The sequence below is a fragment of the Neofelis nebulosa genome, chromosome 9 (assembly GCF_028018385.1).
Source record: "Neofelis nebulosa isolate mNeoNeb1 chromosome 9, mNeoNeb1.pri, whole genome shotgun sequence".
In the NCBI taxonomy this organism is placed as follows: Eukaryota; Metazoa; Chordata; class Mammalia; order Carnivora; family Felidae; genus Neofelis; species Neofelis nebulosa.
Window position 1 is genome coordinate 18,997,906 of NC_080790.1, and position 19,629 is coordinate 19,017,534.

General features: G+C 36.2%; 1 protein-coding gene across 3 annotated transcripts in view; it reads right to left on the reverse strand.

The window, feature by feature from the left end:
• Positions 1-19,629, reverse strand: part of ATAD2B (ATPase family AAA domain containing 2B) — a 168,016-nt gene that overhangs the window by 68,002 nt on the left and 80,385 nt on the right. For all 3 annotated transcript variants that reach the window (XM_058682648.1, XM_058682647.1, XM_058682649.1), the window contains 3 exons: positions 13,767-13,926; positions 6,956-7,046; positions 1,149-1,460 (listed from right to left, as the gene is read on the reverse strand). In XM_058682648.1, coding sequence (XP_058538631.1) covers positions 1,149-1,460; positions 6,956-7,046; positions 13,767-13,926 — 563 coding nt within the window. The remainder of the gene's footprint in view (positions 1-1,148; positions 1,461-6,955; positions 7,047-13,766; positions 13,927-19,629) is intronic.

Below are 19,629 nucleotides of genomic sequence, written 5' to 3' on the forward strand. Positions count from 1 at the left end.
ATGCAGGGCACAAACCCACAAAACCATGAGATCATGACCTGAGCTGAAACCAAGAGTCAGATGCTCAATCGACTAAGCCACCCAGGCGCCCCTTAATGAATTTTCAAAGGTAACTTCCTATTTGTATCTCAGGTCCAATCTTGAGGCTAGAATTCAAGACCTTATACAACCAGGTTCTGATTTACTCCCTTACTAATGATTTACACTCCATTTGCACTGCACACTGCAGAATGCACTGCCAAGAACAACAAAATATATTTGATGAGTTGAATCCAGAGGGACATTATAAGCCACATAGTTAAGAACACAGGTTCTGGAGTTAGGTGCCCTAGGTTTGAGTAAGCCCTGGAACTTAGGGAATGACCCTAAATAAGTGAATACATCCCTAAGTCTTCCAGTCTCCTCCTTTACAGTATAAAAGTACCTGCCCCACTGGACTGTTCTGGGGGTTAATAAGTGACAATTTATGTAAGGGCTTTATAATAAATTAAATACAGGGGTGCTGGCTGGCTCAGTCGGTAGAACATGTGACTCCTGATCTCGGGGGTTTTAAATTCGAGCCCTGTTGGGTATAGAGATTATTTAAAAATAAAGTCTTGGAGCACCTGGGTGGCTCAGTCAGTTAAGCATCCAACTTTGGCTGTTACGATCTTACAGTTCGTGAGTCCGAGCCCCGCATCAGGCTCTGTGCTGACAGCTCAGAGCCTGGAGCCTATTTTGGATTCTGTGTCTCCCTCTCTCTCTGGCCCTCCCCTGCAAGCTCTCTGTCTGTCCTCTCTCAAAAATAAATAAACATTAAAAAATATTTTTTAATAGTCTTTAAATTAATTAATTAAATGTAAGCCATCATTATTATAGTCAACTTTTCTAAAGAGAGTAACACTTCTATGTTAAGATAGAATCTCCCAAGCAATAACAAATAGAACTAACATTCATTCTTTCTTTTTATAAGCATTCACTAGGCAACTACCATATGCTAGGCAATATGCCAGGCCTGGAATATATCCTGGTGAGTGAAATAGAGACATTTTCTATATTCATGGCAAATATAAAAGAATAACATGTAAATAACCTTATGACGAAACTCAGAATTTATTTATGCCTATACTTGTTTCATTTTAACAATATGAAAAAGTAATTTATAGTACCTTCTTTCTTGTCACTCTGGCTAATTTCAGCATGAGGAAACACTTTTTGCAAGACTGCTAGGATGTTGTTGAAGCTTCTTTCCAGTAGCGGCTTTATGATGGGGGATAGTGCGTGTCCCGAAGACATGACAGCACGTTGAGAAGCAGGCACAATATTCTGCATTGCGTGGTAAAAATCTTGGGCATTGAGCACTATTGAGGAAACATCTAGCTGCAGTTTATGACTGCTAGCATAGATCTGGGGATAACGCCTCCGCAGGGCAATGAGGGCAGCTTCAGTGCACAGGGCCTTGATATCAGCTCCACAATAGCCTAATGCACAAAAGGAAAAGAATAACAAAGGTAATAAGTTCATTCTTACAGTACCAACTATAGTTTGCAAATATATACATCTTTATTAATGTATATATTAAGAAATAATACTAAATCAATAATTATATGCAAATTTGTTAGCAAAAACTGACCATTTAAATCACCTAATAAAATTACTCAGTAATAAAAGTATTCTGAATATTTTCATTAACAAAACATGAACTAATGATATTATAAGAAGCCATGTACTTTGTGCCAAAAACACTTATTATAATGTACAATTTTCTTCAGGAAAGGTGTTTAAAGAGTAAGTTTCATATCAATCTTTCATCAGTATTCCCAATTATCAGTTTAGTCCTCAAGATATTACACTTACCTGTAAATTTTTCTAATATCATTAATTTGCAAACACATATAAGGGAGCAGTACAAAGCAGAATATATGCAGAAATCTCAAAAACAGAGTCATTCTACTACCAACTTTGAGTGCCAACCACAAATTTATATGTAATTACCTGAAAAATTATACTTTAAAGTTGTCACCATCTATCATAATTTCAAAGGTATTAAAGGGAATAAGAATCCATTAAATTTCCATATTAATTTCCTTTTTATATATGTTTAAAACAATGGATAATCTAGTTCTAAAGTCTATACAAACACAGTGTATTACATTACCCATTACCCATATGTAACTAATTATTGTAGTTAACAGATCAAGCCCCCAGGGCTTTGAAGTCATTTCACTCATTTAAGCAACAAATACATACAAAAACACAAATAAACTCTTAGGTCTTAACCACAAAAACGAAGAAAAACTCAAACCAGCTATGTTGTTTTTATATCAGCAATTAAACTTGCATTTGGTCACTTTTATCAGTTATGCCAGCAGAGGGAACTACTTGAACCAGTTTTAAAACTAAACGCTATGCTCTTCAAAGAGTGGCATCAAGCTTATTTATCTTTTTATTCCAGGCAATGACCTTGTGGAACACTTGAATAATGAAATAAAAATGGTGATTAGAAAAACTATGAGCAGAAAAGAAACAGCCCCAGACTAACTGGCAGAAAAAGAACATTAAGGCACAAAATCAGATAAAGCAAACTGTAAGTAACTCACACATCTATAATGAAATGTACCTCTACTGTTAGTAGGGCAATCCTGTTCATCAAGTCCCACAAATAACAGAAAAATCCTCTTTGCTCCCTTTCGTCCATAACATGTACCACCGTATCATTTACCTATTATGTTTATTGTCTGCCTACCCCAACTAGAATGTGAGTTTTGTGAGTGTACGCATATTCATCAGTTTCGTTCACTAACATATCTCATATACTGAAAATAATACCTGGCCTAGCATTCAGTAGATATCCAATAAATATTTCTTGAGTGAAAGAATGAATAAAAAAAGAAAGGCGTAACTCCAGGGTTATAGTTTGGTTAGTTAAGACTATAACGTTACCACATAGGATCATAAAAAGTGGAGGAATTGTATCTACTAGATTTTTCATCTTTTTTGAAGGTGTCTAAATTCTTTAATCATTAATGAAAAATAAAAATTTCAATGAAAATTATGAAAAAACATAGAAAAATATTGCATTCTTCAAGAAATATTTATTCAGTTAAGGGAAAATTTAGTATGACTGTTAAGAATCTAATTCAGAAAACTATAAGCAGATTAAGCACTAACACTATCCCATGACAGCAATCTACCAAATAATTCTTCAAACTACGAATAGTCTTTCATTTTATATTCTATTTCTCAATGGGGCGCCTGGGTGGCGCAGTCGGTTAAGCGTCCGACTTCAGCCAGGTCACGATCTCGCGGTCCGTGAGTTCGAGCCCCGCATCAGGCTCTGGGCTGATGGCTCAGAGCCTGGAGCCTGTTTCCGATTCTGTGTCTCCCTCTCTCTCTGCCCCTCCCCCGTTCATGCTCTGTCTCTCTCTGTCCCAAAAATAAATAAAAAACGTTGAAAAAAAAAAAAAAAATGAATAAACCTGGAAAAAAAGGTACATTTTCCTATGCCATATATATTGTAGCTATATTAGTTTAATAAAATACCAGCTCAGTTATAAACAGTTAATCAAATAAACCATTTCAGAACACGTAAAAAATAAACTACCATCTTCAAACAACATAAACAACTACATTTCTTTTTCTTCTTTAAAAGCGTATACACAGCTGGAGAATATATTATATGATCCTATTTCTAAGAGCAAAAGCCTAAATTTAAAAAAAAACAAGCTCAGAAACAATGCAAAACAGAAAAAAAAAAAAAAAACATTAGAAGGTATTCTATATAAGTGGTGCCCATAACATTTATGTTTGACATAATGTCAGTAACATACATAATAGTAATGCGCTGTTCATTTTCTCTTAATCTACTAAAGATAATTTAAAAGTTTCTCACAATAGATCCCATTTAAAGAAATAAATTTTCACTTGGATTATCATAATCAATAGACTAAAAGAATGGATTTATCTTCATTACATTTGCCCGTGAATGAGAATTATTCGTTTATATCTGGGGTTCTCAGTCTTGGCTACTCAACAATGAAACTGCAACACCAGATTCCCAACAAACCTAGTGAATCAGAATCTCTGGCAGTTTAATATCATAAATGTATATTCTGAGAAAGCTTTACAAGTGATTCTCATATACGAAAGAAAACACCGAGAACTACGTGATTAATAATATACTTCCTTTACTAGACTCTGAAACAATTAAAATTACATGAAAACCATGGCTAAAAAGTTATATTTAGTATCATGTGTCCTGGTTTAGGCCTCTTGTGTTATCATAATTAACAGTATATTTTTTCACTTTCTAAAAGGTCCTGATTTAGAAAACTAGATGTAGGTAATATGATCATCCTAGATATACAGAAAACACACTACAGCCTTTTGAAAGTTAAAAGCTGATGTTAAAGAAAATACCAACATCCCTTTCATAAGAATTCCATAATCATATTAATTCTACCATTACAATTCTAATAATGATGAACACACACAAATATCTAGATACCAAGGAAAAAGCATTCCTTTTTTTTTTTAAAGTAAGCTCTATGCCCAATGTGGGGGCTTGAACTTAAGAGCCAAAATCAAGAGTCTCATGCGCTAACAACTGAGCCAGCGAGGCACCCCAAGAAAAAGCATTCTTAAATATTGCCACTGAAATGGAATTTGTCTGAAAAACTAAAAATACAAGCTATTAAATAGGTTATAGACTAGACAAGGATAATAATAAAATTTTAGGAAGTTACTGTTTAAGTAAAACATCAAACATAACAAAGGTCCACAAGATAGACCCCTCACTGATAAACTTTCATTGTTTTGGCCCTCTCAGTGAAAATAAATAGAGAAATATGATTAGGTTTGAGGTCCCCATAACCTTAAGCTCCTACTATTCATGCATGTGATCTGGACACCGAAATTATGTGAGGACTACTTTAAAAAAATCACACCTATTATGCATGCAAACACCTCCAAGTACTTGGGAATTTATTTCAAGGTAAAAGTTACCAAATCCATAACCTCTACAAGAGGTCAGTTGTCTCTACAGTTTTTCATCAAGACTATATACTCTTTTTGTTAGGCATATATTTTACTGGACTTAACCCATACATGTCAAAACATGTTTGGGATACAGAAAATGCTAAGTTCATAATGAATTTAAAACTTATTACTATTCTGTTCCTGTTTGAAGACCTGCATTTTTTTATGTGAAACTGGCTTCTTAAATGGAATAAATGTCAAAATCAAAAACAGAAGTCATTTAATTATAATGGATTTTTATGTCACTCTCCAGGAAGAAAATGGTGTATATCCATAAAAGCAGATTCTTCTAAACCACCACCACCGCCACCACCATCCCCAAAAGGCAAGAGAAATTTTTTAGTCCTATAAGAAATTATGTCTCAAAAATGTTTAAACTTAAGAAACTGACTTTTAAAGCTAAAATAAATCACTTGGAATAATGAGAAGTTGTGACCTTTGGAAATGAAAAGGGAAACCGGGATTCTAATATTTAGGATGAGGAACTGGAGTGTAATCTTTCAGATGGTAAATAGGGTAATAGCAAGTAATTTTAAAATACCTATCTTTTAGGGAATTTCCAAAATTATTTGAAGACTTCTGCTTATTTCAGTTAAGGATATTCTGTGACAGATTCACAGAAGAATCCACAAAGATTTCCCAGTCTGATCCGTACTCTAATAAAATAATATCCTAAAAGTAGCAGGAAATAAAAGGGGGCAAATTTCAAAAAGGGAAAAGACTGGATTTTGTACCAAATACCACCCTCTCCCATAAAGCAGCACAAGGCTTTGCAAAGGTCAAGCCAAATTTACATGAAATGGGTTTGGCGCATGCTCTCTTATACCAGGCAAAGCTTAAACTGGAGTAGTGCTGGAGAGATTTACGTTTTCTCCTCACCAGAAGATGTCGAGGTCTTTGTGGTTCAAAAGTTGAGGTAAGCTGCTTCGGAGATGGAGGTCCCTGTGGATGAAGAGGATAATTCGGATGTAGCTAACTGAATGGACTAATGTTCTATTTAAGTTTTAATATTTGATGGTGGATCACAATGATTTTTTAACTAAGTTACTCTTTCTGGTTTTGGTAACTTTAAAATTTTCCCAAGTAGACTGCTGATAGTTAGTGAACTTATTTGGGGTTTTTTTCATAATGCTTAAAAAGTTCATGGAGAAAGATTTTTTAATTTTTGTTTGTGAGAGAATAAGAAGAAAATAGACAAAAGACAGAAAAAGAATGAAGGGGAAATACTGGGGTGTATATTCAGTTGTTTAATACTGTATTCAGTTTTATTTCAGACCTAATTAGAGCCAAAACCCTGAATTCCAAAACCCTTGAATTCCATCTCCTATGTATGATCATGTATGTACATAAAATACTCTCACTATATCCTTTTAGGACAGTTGTATTCATTCACTCTGTGGGGAGGATCTTCCACTCTGTGAATAATATAACATTAAATTGGACAGTTTTGTATTTTGAGAAATACTAGCAGATGCCAGTAAGTATTTTCTTTGAAGACTCCTCTCACTCAACTTCTTTCTAGACCACAGGCATGAAGATGAGCCCATCAGGTAATCAATCTGCAAAGTAAAAGACTGTAGTCCTGCCTTTGACATGGACCTTTATGTCTCAAGGTTAAGCTTATTTTTCTTAGTAAAATTTCTGAGAGAGAACAATTCCTAAAAGGACACAATGCAGTAATATCATGGAAATCCAGCACTCAATGAAAACATATTACTACTAGCTTTGTTAATAATCAAACACCTAATGGCAGCTAAAATTGTAATTAAGAAGTGTTCAAACTTCAAGTGAAATGTTCAAAATAAGTGTTACATTTAAAGGCAAAGTCAGCCATCTATTGCACACAGACATAACTATATTCATTCGCATTCCAAACATAAAGGGAAAGGGCCAGCAGAACAAACAGTAACAATGAAAGAATTCAAATAATAGCACTCACCAACACATTTTTCGGCCAATTCACCTAAAAAAGCATCTGATAATTTTGGATTCCAATCCCTGGTATGGATCTGTAAAATGTGTTTTCTTGCCTAAGAAAAACAGTACAAATAAATAAAATATCACCAACCTCTCAAGTGTATTAGCTGGAACAAATTTATGCACTAACCATACCCCAGAAAAACAACTGTTGTTTTTTGGGTTTTTTTTTAAAGTTTATTTATTTATTTATTTTGAAAAGGGGGAGAGAGGACTTGCAGGTGATTTGCAGGGGGAGAGGGGGACTGACAGGGACACAGGGAGAGGGAGGGAGAGGGAGGGAGAGGGGGAGAGAGACAGAGAGAGAGAGAGAGAGAGAGAGAGAGAGAGAGAATATTAATGAATGAATCCCCAGCAGGCTCCACACTGCCAGCCTAGAGGCTGAAGCGGGGCTCAATCCCATGAACCGTCGAGATCACCACTTGAGCTGGTATCAAGAGTCAGACACTTAACCAACTGAGCCACCCAGGCGCTCCAGCAACTATTTATTTTAAAAGACATTTCAATACCATGACATCCACGTCAACTCTAATTTTCCATAATAACAATACAATAATATGTGGTAGAGATCATGTCTCTGTTTAACAAACCAAGATATTTAATATTCTGAGAGGTGAAGGAATCGACTAGTGGCACATGTGACTAAGTGACTGATCTTGACTCATCTAGGACTAGATTCAAAACTAAGTTTCACTATTTTACATCAGATCATTTTTACCATCTAAATACATATAAAAAACACTTTAATGTATTATAACATTTACAATCTTTTACTGAAATATAATTATAATTGTAGTGTTTTAATAGTTTAAAATGTACAACATAATGATTCAACAATTGCATACGTTACTCAGAGCTAACTTATTTTTGTTTTTAGTTTTTTGGTTTGTTTTTTCTTTTTAGGTAGGCTCTATGCCCAACATGGGGCTTGAACTCACAACCCTGAGATCAAGAGTCACAAGCTCTACTGACTGAGCCAGCTAGGCACCCCAGTCAGGGATAACTTTGAAACTACAGATTCAGATTTCACAGAACGTTTGGTTCTATCACATGCATGAGGTATTATGACTGCCAATGAAGTAAACAACAATTTAAAACTTGAAAAAAAGTTTTCAATTGAAAAAGTTTTCAATGAACTAAAGAAATATAACGTATATCATTATCTTGTAGGTTAGTTGATATTTTGGCATTTAATATATAACAAGGTAGTATTTCAGTAAATATTAATATAATTCATTTTAAAAAGTCAAATGTTTGAGCAATTCTACCCTGATTTTTTTTTTCAAAATAGCATTCTCTACCTTAAATCTGACTATATAGTACAATCAAAATTTTAACATATTGGTTTCAAATTAAATGAAATGTCTTCTTCTTCCACAGTCAAAAAGAAACTGAAGTAGTAAGAATCCATAATCAGCTGATATTACCATCATGAAGAGGCATATCAGAATTTTACTTTCACATTTGCCTTCTTTCAAGGAAAAAACAACACTTTGTAAAACTTGAATACACTCGTTCCCTCAACACTGCTACTTGAGCTTCTGAAAGACTATGAAAGGGCGCCTGGGTGGCGCAGTCGGTTAAGCGTCCGACTTCAGCCAGGTCACGATCTCGCGGTCCGTTGAGTTTGAGCCCCGCGTCAGGCTCTGGGCTGATGGCTCAGAGCCTGGAGCCTGTTTCCGATTCTGTGTCTCCCTCTCTCTCTGCCCCTCCCCCGTTCATGCTCTGTCTCTCTCTGTCCCAAAAATAAATAAAAAACGTTGAAAGACTATGAAAAAGCAAATTATAACCAAGAGGATAATTTTATTGGCTTGATGAGGAATTTGGGGTCCAGCACCAGAACAAGAAGGACTTCAAAGTCATCAAGCTAAGTTGATGGTCACCTGGGTTGCTCAGTCAGTTAAGCATCCGACTCTTGGTTTCAGCTCAGGTCATGAACTCCTGGTTTGTGGGATTGAGCCCCGCATAGGGCTGATAGCACAGGGCCTGCTTGGAATTCTCTCTCCCCTCTCTCTCTCTGACCCTCCCCCTCCTCTCTCTAAATAAATAAATAAATAAATACATACATACATACATACATACACACACACATTAAAATTTTGTTTAGGGGCGCCTGGGTGGCGCAGTCAGTTAAGCGTCCGACTTCAGCCAGGTCACGATCTCACGGTCCATGAGTTCGAGCCCCGCGTCTGGCTCTGGGCTGATGGCTCAGAGCCTGGAGCCTGCTTCCGATTCTGTGTCTCCCTCTCTCTCTGCCCCTCCCCCATTCATGCTCTGTCTCTCTCTGTCCCAAAAATAAATAAAAAACATTAAAAAAAAAATTTTGTTTAAAAAGTTGGTAAAAGGGGCGCCTGGGTGGCTCAGATGGTTGAGCAGCTGACTTCAGCTCAGGTCATGATCTCACGGTCCATGAGCTCAAGGCCCACATTGGGCTCCATGCTGAAAGCTCAGAGCCTGGGGTCTGCTTCAGATTCTGTGTCTCCCTCTCTCTCTCTCTCTATCCCTCGCCCACTCACACTCAGTCTCTCTTTCTCAAAAATAAATAAACATTAAAAAAATTTTTTTAAATAAATGAAAAATAAAAAGTTGGTAAAATTTGATATCACTCGCTATTGCTCTAATTCCAAGTTCTAAGTTAGGTGTTCAGCTACCAAAATTAAAGCAATGATGTGACATTTATTTTCTTCGAACTCAAAGTATCTGCCTGAATAGATACCAAAAAAAGTATAAAATCAAGATCCAAAAAGAATGTCATCCTGAGAGCTTATATTCTCTAGAAGATGACATCAAGAATCTATTTTACCTCATTAGCAGCACAGGCACCACTTAGTGAAGACCCTCATAGAATGAGAAGCACATCAAAAAAAAAAATTTAAGGGGTGCCTGGGTGGCTCAGTTGGTTAAGCGTCTGACTTCGGCTCAGGTCATGATCTCACAGTTTGTGAGTTCGAGCCCTGCGTCAGGCTCTGTGCTGACAGCTCAGAGCCTGGAGCCTGCTTCAGACTCTGTGTCTCCCTCTCTCTCTGCCCCTTCCCTGCTCACACTCTGTCTGTCTCTCGGTCCCTGTCTCCCAAAAATAAACAAACATTAAAAAAAAAAATTAAGCTGGAAGATACCTTGAAAAATATCTATTCTTACCCTGTCATTTTACAAAATAAGTAAAGATTTAGAGAAATGAAATTAATTACTTAAGGTCAAAAGTTATTGTCAGGTCTCTAAAACATTTAGTGCCTTGCTCTTTCTCTATATAATCAACCAGAGTCTCCATTCTTTATCATAAAAACAAGAAATAGAAGATGAAATTAACTAAATTAGAAATGCTTCATTATGCACTTTAACTCTCTCCCCCTCTGTATATATAAGTTATATGGCTTCCCCTACTAGAAAGTAGCTTCCTCTACTATTAAAAAGTCAAAGTCAGGGACGCCTGTCAACTGAGCATCCAACTCTTGATTTTAGCTCAGGTCGTGATCCCAGGGTCATGGGACTGAGCCCCACGTCAGGCTCTGCACTGGGCATGGAGCCTGCTTGGGATTTCTCTCTCTCTGTCTGTCTTTCTTCCCCTCCCTTCTTCCCTCCCTCTCTCTCTCTCTTCCTCTACCCCTCTCCTGCTTGCACACACACATGTGCTCCATCTCTCTCTCCCTCCCTCTCTCTCTCTCAAATTAAAAAAGAAAGATTCAAAGCCATATTCAAGCTCTTATTTTTCAGGATTCATAAATACACACATAACACATAACAATAATCATTAAGTGTTGGTGGTAATAAAAAGAAACAAAAGAAATTAAAAAGCATCACTGCTTCAAGAAGATATGTGTTATTTTTTGCTAATAAAGGGTTAACAAAATTAGTAAAATTTGGAAGAACCAGAGCTTACTTTTACTTTTTTTTTTTTTTTATAATAGTTGGTCAAACAACAGGGGTCATGATATTCCACCGCTCAAACTACAGGACTAACATGAGACATTGACTGGTTATTGCTTTAAATCAATGGCCAAATGGAACCTTAACACTCCTCTCAATCCTTCCCTAAGCCATTCATTAGGCCTATCTCCTAGCAGACTAGTTCAGTTTCTCTGTCTGCACACTCAGCTTCTCATTCAGACCTTGCTTGCTAAGTCACTAAGAAAACCAAAGCAGTCAAAAGAGAAGTTCCAAAGACTCTCCACAGCAACTGGATCCACCTGTCAGCATATGTACCCATAATATTCTGTCTTCTCCCTAGTATCAGAGACCAACTATCTAAATCCTATGTAAAGTCATTCTCACCACTCATATAGTAAATACTATCCCCCCTCTTGCCTATTAAGGACACACTATGGTAATTCTTTCTCAATTTCATCACCAAAATTTCCTTCTCTATGAATAACTGTCTCAGCTTTTTTAAGAACATAGGTTCTCTTGCCTCGAATCCCCTCAACATCACCTTACCTCAATCCTTTGTGTCCTTGTGCAGCAAAACTCTTTGAAAAATTTACCTTCATTAACTGTCTCCAGTTCCTCCCCTCCTGTTCTCTCTTAAGCTAACCATACTCCAGACAAGCTTTTTTGCACCCACCACTAAATCAACTTCCTCCCATCAGGTTCACCAATGACCAGCATAATGATAAATACAATGGCCAATTTTCTGTCCTCATCTGAGTTAATTTAGCAACATCTGACAAAGTTAGTCATATACTCATTGTTACACTTCTTCACTTGGCTTCCAGAATCCACTTACATAGTTTTCCTCTTACCTTACTGACTATTCCCTAGGACAGAGGATTTGATAATCTCATCTAATCTTGATAATCTCATGACTTTATTATCTAAGCAAAAAAAAAAAAGCTAGTTCAGGCCTTTTCCATAGACACAGTCCAAGAAAAATAATCTTAGGTTTAGGTCTCAAAGCAGTTTCCTTGAAACGTAGACAGTTAAAATAACATGGAAAACTATGTTGAGATCCATGCCGTACAATATGGTAAGCCACTAACCACACAATGCTATTTTATTTAAATATTTAAAGAAAATTTAAAATCAGTTCCTTAGTCACACAAGTGACATTTAAAGAGCTCAAGAGCGGGGCGCCTGGGTGGCGCAGTCGGTTAAGCGTCCGACTTCAGCCAGGTCACGATCTCGCGGTCTGTGAGTTCGAGCCCCGCGTCAGGCTCTGGGCTGATGGCTCAGAGCCTGGAGCCTGTTTCCGATTCTGTGTCTCCCTCTCTCTCTGCCCCTCCCCCGTTCATGCTCTGTCTCTCTCTGTCCCAAAAATAAATAAAAAACGTTGAAAAAAAAAATTAAAAAATAAAGAGCTCAAGAGCCACATGTGGCTAGTGGCTACCATACTGGACACTGCTTAATGGACAATGCAAATACAGAACATTTCAATCATTAGAGAAAATTCAATTGGACAGTGCTGTTTTAGACCTTGTTTATTGTTTTTGTATGGACTGTACATGAATTGTGAGGATTGTGAACGGCATACATGACTGAGGTCCACATGACTAGGGCGATATAGAAGATAATTGTTTAATTCAGATAATGGCTTTCCTGCGCTGAAATGAACACAGACTGTGTCTCTTAGAACTAAACACACTCTCCACGTATGCTAGAGCCTAAAAGATGTGCTTGGACTGAAGTTGTCCCAAACAAAGATAACTGGTGCTTCCCCGTGCTGAAATAGACTGTTCCCACTTCTACCCTTGTCCCCACAACAAAGCACACCTCTACACATTGATACAGTCCTGGAAGCTGCACTTGGGTAATGAAAATGCTGTATATTCTATGTTTCCTATCCTGACAAAGTCAGGTAAATTCAGTACCAAAGTAAAGCCTCTAAGTTAGATAGTCCAAAACTGAGACAACTACAAATGTGGATGTGTAGACCAATTTCAAACTGAAGTATTAACTGTCCTACACAACAGCACCATTGCCTTCATTTCCCCATAATCTTCTACACTGTCCTACTAATCACAGCATTTCACATCTATGTATGTAAACCAGGCATTTTACATGGAGATCTAAATCAAAGCTATGCAACAATTACAAATGTGCATGTGTGTATATTATATATTCATAAATAGCATCTTCTTTCCTTAGGTTATATTTGTATGGATATATGTTATAAATGTTTTAATTATGCTTAAAATGTTAAATTACATAGAAAATATTGTTAAATATAGTATCTTCTCTACATATATCTCTCCCTCTCAAACTTGAGATCCTCGTGAAAAGACAAGTCAATGAATAAACTGGTCCAAACCAAGAATAATAAAAATATCAAGCAGAATTAGGGGAAAAACTTGTATAATATATTAACATTTTACACAATGACTATACATTGTGTAATTATACATTCTTTTTAAAAAAATACACTGTAATGAATAATTTTTGCTGCTCTAAATTAAATACGATGTTATGGTCATTTCTATGAAAATTTGCACATTGGGTTCTTATTTATAAGCTCACTAATATTCTAAAAACATTATTTTTATGGGAACAAAGCTATTTTGGCTAACTGGAGACATATAACCTGCCATCCAAGATAATTACTACAATCTGGTGAACTAAAGTAAGCATTTTAGTAACCTAATCAAGAGTTTTCCTGAATAATTATTAATAGAAATAGACTAAATTATTTAATAATTACAAGCTTTTTCTGAGAATTAACCTAAGATATTTCATAAGCACAAAATTTTAGAAATGAAAATTCATAAAATATCACTCTCACAGTACATACATGGTTGATAAATGGATCACAAATAAATCTTAACACACTGAAAACAAAAACTTACCTTTTGATCAGGCAGGTTGAAAAGGAATTCTCGGTCAAAACGACCCGGTCTCCTGAGAGCAGGATCTATAGAATCAAGTCTGTTTGTAGCACCAATAACAACAATTTCACCCCTGTTATCTAATCCATCCATAAGAGCAAGGAGGGTTGATACTATAGAACTGTAACAAAAGTTTCAGACAAAATGATAAATTAAAAAAAGGAAAGAAAAAAACTGTAAAAACTGCTGCTTATACTACACTTTATCAGTCTTAAATGCTAATAAAATTATAGCATGAATAAATCTTAATACAAAATAATGTACAGAAATTATTTTTAAAAGTATTCAAACAATTCATTAATAGACACATAAAGCAAACAAAGAACAATAAAAGAGATAAGGATTCCATCAGAATTAATAATTTTTCTGCTTCAAAGGGCACTATCAAGAAAACTGAAAAGGCAACCTAAAGAATAGGAGAAAATTTTCGCAAATTATATACTTGATAAGGGTCTAAGGTCCAGAATATACAAAGAACAATTACAACTCAATAATAAAAAGAAAATTAACCCAACTTAAAAATAGTTAAAAAAAGGGTGCCTGCATGGCAGTCAGTTAAGCATCTGACTCTTGATCTCAGCTCAGGTCATGATCTCACAGTTCGTGAGTTCAGGTTCCGCATCAGGCTCTGCACTGATGTTGCAGAGCCTGCTCTCATTTCTGTCTCTGCTTCTCTCTGACCTTCTCCCACTTGTGCTCTCAATCTCTCTCTCTCTCTCTCAAAATAAATAAACTTTAAAAAAACTTTTTTTTTAAGTCAAAAGATTTAAATAGACATTTCTCCACAGAAGATTTACAAAGGGCCCATCATTAGGGACATGCAAATCAAAACCAAATGAGGTACCACTTTGAACCCCCCAGCATGATTATAATAAAAAAGACAGATAATAGTAAATGTTGGCAAGGATGGGGAGAAATTGGAACATTCACACAGTGCTTGATGGAAATGTAAAATGGTGTGCCTCCTTTGAAAAGTCTGACAGTTCCCTCAACTATTAAACATAGAGTGATCATATGATCCAGCAATGTCTAAAAAAAACTTGTACCAAAATGTTCACAGCAGTATTCATAATAACTAAGAGGCAGAAATAACTCAAATGCCCATCAACAGATAAATAAATGTGGTGTATCAATACAATAAAATAGAATTTGTCAATAAAAACAAATGAAGAACTGATAGATGCTACGATACAGATGAACCTTGACAACATTGAGTTAACTGAAAACAGCCAGTCACAAAAGTCCCCATATTGTTGGGGCGCCTGGGTGGCGCAGTCGGTTAAGCGTCCGACTTCAGCCAGGTCACGATCTCACAGTCCGTGAGTTCGAGCCCCGCGTCGGGCTCTGGGCTGATGGCTCAGAGCCTGGAGCCTGTTTCCGATTCTGTGTCTCCCTCTCTCTGCCCCTTCCCCGTTCATGCTCTGTCTGTCTCTCTCTGTCCCAAAAATAAATAAAAAACGTTGGAAAAAAAAAAAAAAGTCCCCATATTGTATGATTCCATTTATATGAAATATCCAATAGGCAAATCTACAGAAATACAAAGTATATTAGTGGTTGCCTAGGGTTTAGTGGGGGATGAAGAGAAGATTGGAGAGTTATGGGTAAAGATTAAAAGGTTTCTTTCTTTCTGGGAAGATGAAAATGTTCTAAAATTAGTTACGGTGACAGTTACACAACTCTAGAAATATATTGAAAGCTACTGAACATGTGGTTTAAGTGACTGAACTGTATGATATATGAACAGTATCTCAATAAAGCTGTTTTTAAAAAGAAATACGGGGGTGCCTGGCTGGCTCAGTTAGTAGAGGATGCGACTCTTCATCTTAGGGGTCATGAGTTTGAGCCCTACATTGGGTATAGAGATTACTAAAAATTAGTTAATTAAAATAAATATAAAAATCTCAAAAAAAAATCTAAAAGTCTGTTTTAATATATAGCAATCTGGGGGGAGGGGTTATATCTGACAATTTATATGATGTTTAGAGTTCCTATAGAATTACATGTGCATTAGGGGTGCCTGGGTGGCTCAGTCGGTTAAGTGTCTGACTTCTGCTCAGGTCATGATCTTGCAGTTCATGGGTTCGAGCCGCGGGTTGGGCTCTGTGCTGACAGCTCAGAGCAAACAGCTCGGATTCTGTGTGTGTGTGTGTGTGTGTGTGTGTGTCTCTCTCTCTCTCTCTCCCTCAAAAATGAATTAACATTAAAAAGAAAGAATTACATGTACATTACTATTATCCTTTCAGACAATTTCTTTTTTTTTTTTTTTTAAACGTTTATTTATTTTTGAGACAGAGAGAGACAGAGCACGAACAGGGGAGGGGCAGAGAGAGAGGGAGACACAGAATCGGAAGCAGGCTCCAGGCTCTGAGCCATCAACCCAGAGCCCGACGCGGGGCTCGAACTCTCAGACCGCGAGATCGTGACCTGAGCCGAAGTCGGACGCTTAACCGACTGAGCCACCCAGGCGCCCCTCAGACAATTCCTTTACAATGGCTACTATTTTAACTAAGTTCAACTCAAAATAATCTTGTGCATATTTTAGAGTAGTTTTTGAAACTATGACTTAAACATTTCTGAATAAATTTGTTACATGTCTAATTATAACAAAAATCAGTTCTAGTAACAAAGGTCTTCCTAGTGTTTCCCAACTGTTCTCATTTATATCCTTTACTCTTACTGCTAATACCTGCCAGAAATAACTTCTCCAATATGCTCAACATGTTAAAGAAATCATTCTCACTCCCAAATAAACTGTTCTAAATGTTTCTCAAAACTATAAATGGAACCAAAATGCTAGAGATCCAGTGTACATGCATATAGAGGATTTGTGCTTGTTCTTTTCTTTTTTTTTCTTTTTTTTCTTTTTTTAATGTTTATTTATTTTTCAGAGAGAGACAGAGCCTGAATAGGAGAGGGGCAGAAAGGGAGGGAGACACAGACTCTGAAGCAGGCTCAAGGCTCTGAGCTGTCAGCACAGAGCCCGATGTGGGACTCGAACTCACAAACCCTGAGATTGTGACCTGAGCTGAAGTCAGACACTTAACCTACTGAGCCACCCAGGCGCCCCTAGACTAGATAATTCTTTATTCTGAAAGACTACCCTGTGCATTATGCAATGTTTAACAGCATCCCTGGTCTCCACCTACTATCCAGTTTTGACAATAAGACCTACCCAGGCACCCTGTGCTTGTTCTTTTCTAATTAAATAAGAGAAAATTAATGACCTAAGTGTTTCACTTCAGATATAAAGAGTGCAATAAGCATCCTGAAGCCTAAGTTCATATTTATTACCTCAAATTTTTCCTTAGTACATTCCAATCACAGATAGGCATGTCAAGTGTTTAAGATTTATCAACATTTTTAAGTGTTTTCTACAAGGATTTTCAGAAGACAAAGTCTTAAACATGGCCAGAAACAGAATTATAACTTAGCTTAGATTCTACCAACAGTTGTCTTCTTTAAAAAAAAAAAAAAAATCAAATGACCAGCCCTTGGATCAAAATCCTCTAGTAACCCTTATTACGTTCAAAATAAAGTCCAAACTACTTTATACTATATTTGAGGCCTACCTGCCTGCCCTAACCCTTCTCCTACATTATCTTCTAAAAGCATTTGTGTAATTTAAATATGGATCTAAATAAAATGAACTGGAATTGTTTTGTATGGTATGAAGAGGGATCCAATTTTTTCACCAGATACCCAATTCTCCCAGCATTATTTATTGAAAAGGTCATCCTTTCCCAATAGTATTGCACTGTCTCTTTTATTATAAATCAAGCATCTATATATGTGTAGATTTATATATGGCTCTGGCTCTTTTCCATCAGTCTATTTATCAAGACTTCTACCAACATCAAATCATCTTAATCCTAAGAGGCCTTAATAACCAGTAGAGCAAATACTCCCACCTTGTTCTTCCACAAAAGTCTTCACTATTCTTAGTCCTTTTTATTTCCATACAAATTCCAGAATCATTTGGTCAAGTTCCGCCCCAAAAAAGTTGATTCTGAACAGGGTTATACTGAATCTATTGATAAATATGGAAGAACAAACAACTTTTAAATATCCAGTCTTCCAACTTATGTAATGGTATTTCTCTCCATTTATTTTATTTTCCTTTAATGTTTCTGAACCAAGTTTTATTCTTCCCCCCAAAACTGTACATGGAACTTAATTTATTCCCGGTATCTTCTATTCTAAGTGAGTTTATAAATAGTAATTTTGCATTTTTATGCAGAAAACTGGTACACAGAAAACCAAAATTCTCTATAATGATTGGTTTAATGTTGCAAGATGCTCATTACTATACTTAAGAAGTTATCTGGGGGTGCCTGGGTGGCTCAGTCAGTTAAGCGTCTGACTTCAGCTTGGATCATGATCTCATGGTCCGTGGGTTCAAGCCCCGTGTCGGGCTCTGTGCTGACAGCTCAGAACCTGGAGCCTGCTTTGGATTCTGCGTCTCCCTCTCTCTCTGCCCCTCCCCAACTCATGCTGTCTCTCTCTGTCTCTCAAAAATGAATAAAGTTTAAAAATGTTTTTAAAAAAGAAGTTATCTAGAGACAGCTTTGGAATTTCCACATGCATAATTAGATCACCTACAATGACAACAGTATTGTTTATTCCTCTTCAATACACACACCTTTGTATTGTTTTTTCTTGCCAGACTACACTAACTGGGATCTGTGTACACTGTTGATCAGAATTGTTCACTGCAGCCATGCTTATAATACCTCATATTAAAAGTTTTCATCTTTCAACATTAAGTATGTTTGTTATAGGTTCTTATAGATACCTTATATTCTTCATTCTCTAAGATGAATGATCTTATCAAAAATGAATATTAAATTTCATCCATTTCTTACACATCTATTGAGATGACCATATGATTTTTCACTAATATGATAATGTGATTAATTTACCTTAATTGATTTCTCTCATGTTAAACAAACCTTGTACATGTTAAATATAATCAATTTGGTCATGATGTATTATTATCCTTCTTAAAGCTTTCTAGAAGTCACGTTACTATTTTCTTTAGGAGTTTTATATCCATGTTCACAAGTGAAACTGGGTTCCAATTAACTTTCTCATACTATTCTACATAAGTTTTTCTTTTTAATTAAGTCTTTTGAAGATATATTTGACATACAATACACTGAACATACTTAAAGTATACAATTGGGTAAGTTTTGAAGTAAATACACACTTGTGAAACTACCATCACTCTCAAAATAAGTAATCTACCCATCATGCTCTTCCTCATGTCCCTTTGTAATCCATCCCTACAGCCCTTCCTTGACCTCTATCCAATACCCAGGCAACAACTGATCTGTGTTCTTACTTACAGATTAGCTTGCATTCCCTAAAATTTTATATGTATGGGATCGCACACTAAATACTCTTTTTTTTCCGGATTCTTTCACTGAGCATAATTATTTTGAGATTCACCACACTGTTGGTTTACTAATAGTTTCTTCCTTTTTATGGCTAAGCAATATTCCATTATATGGATATGCCAAAATTTATTTACTGAGTCACATGTTGATGGCCATGTGGATTGTTCCTAATTTGGGACTATTATCAAAACAGCTATGAACATTCATATACAAGTCATGAAGATTTTCCCATAGGTTTGTTCCTAAAAGTTTTACACATTTGTCTCTTAGGTTCATGCCTTTATCCTCTTAACCTTTAATGCTTAAAGAATCTGACACATCACATTTTGCATTCCTAATATTGCATATCAAGGTCTCCTTTTTGTCCTGACCAATCATGCCAGAGGTTTGTTAATTTTATTAGTTTTTACAAAGAAGCAACTTTTGAT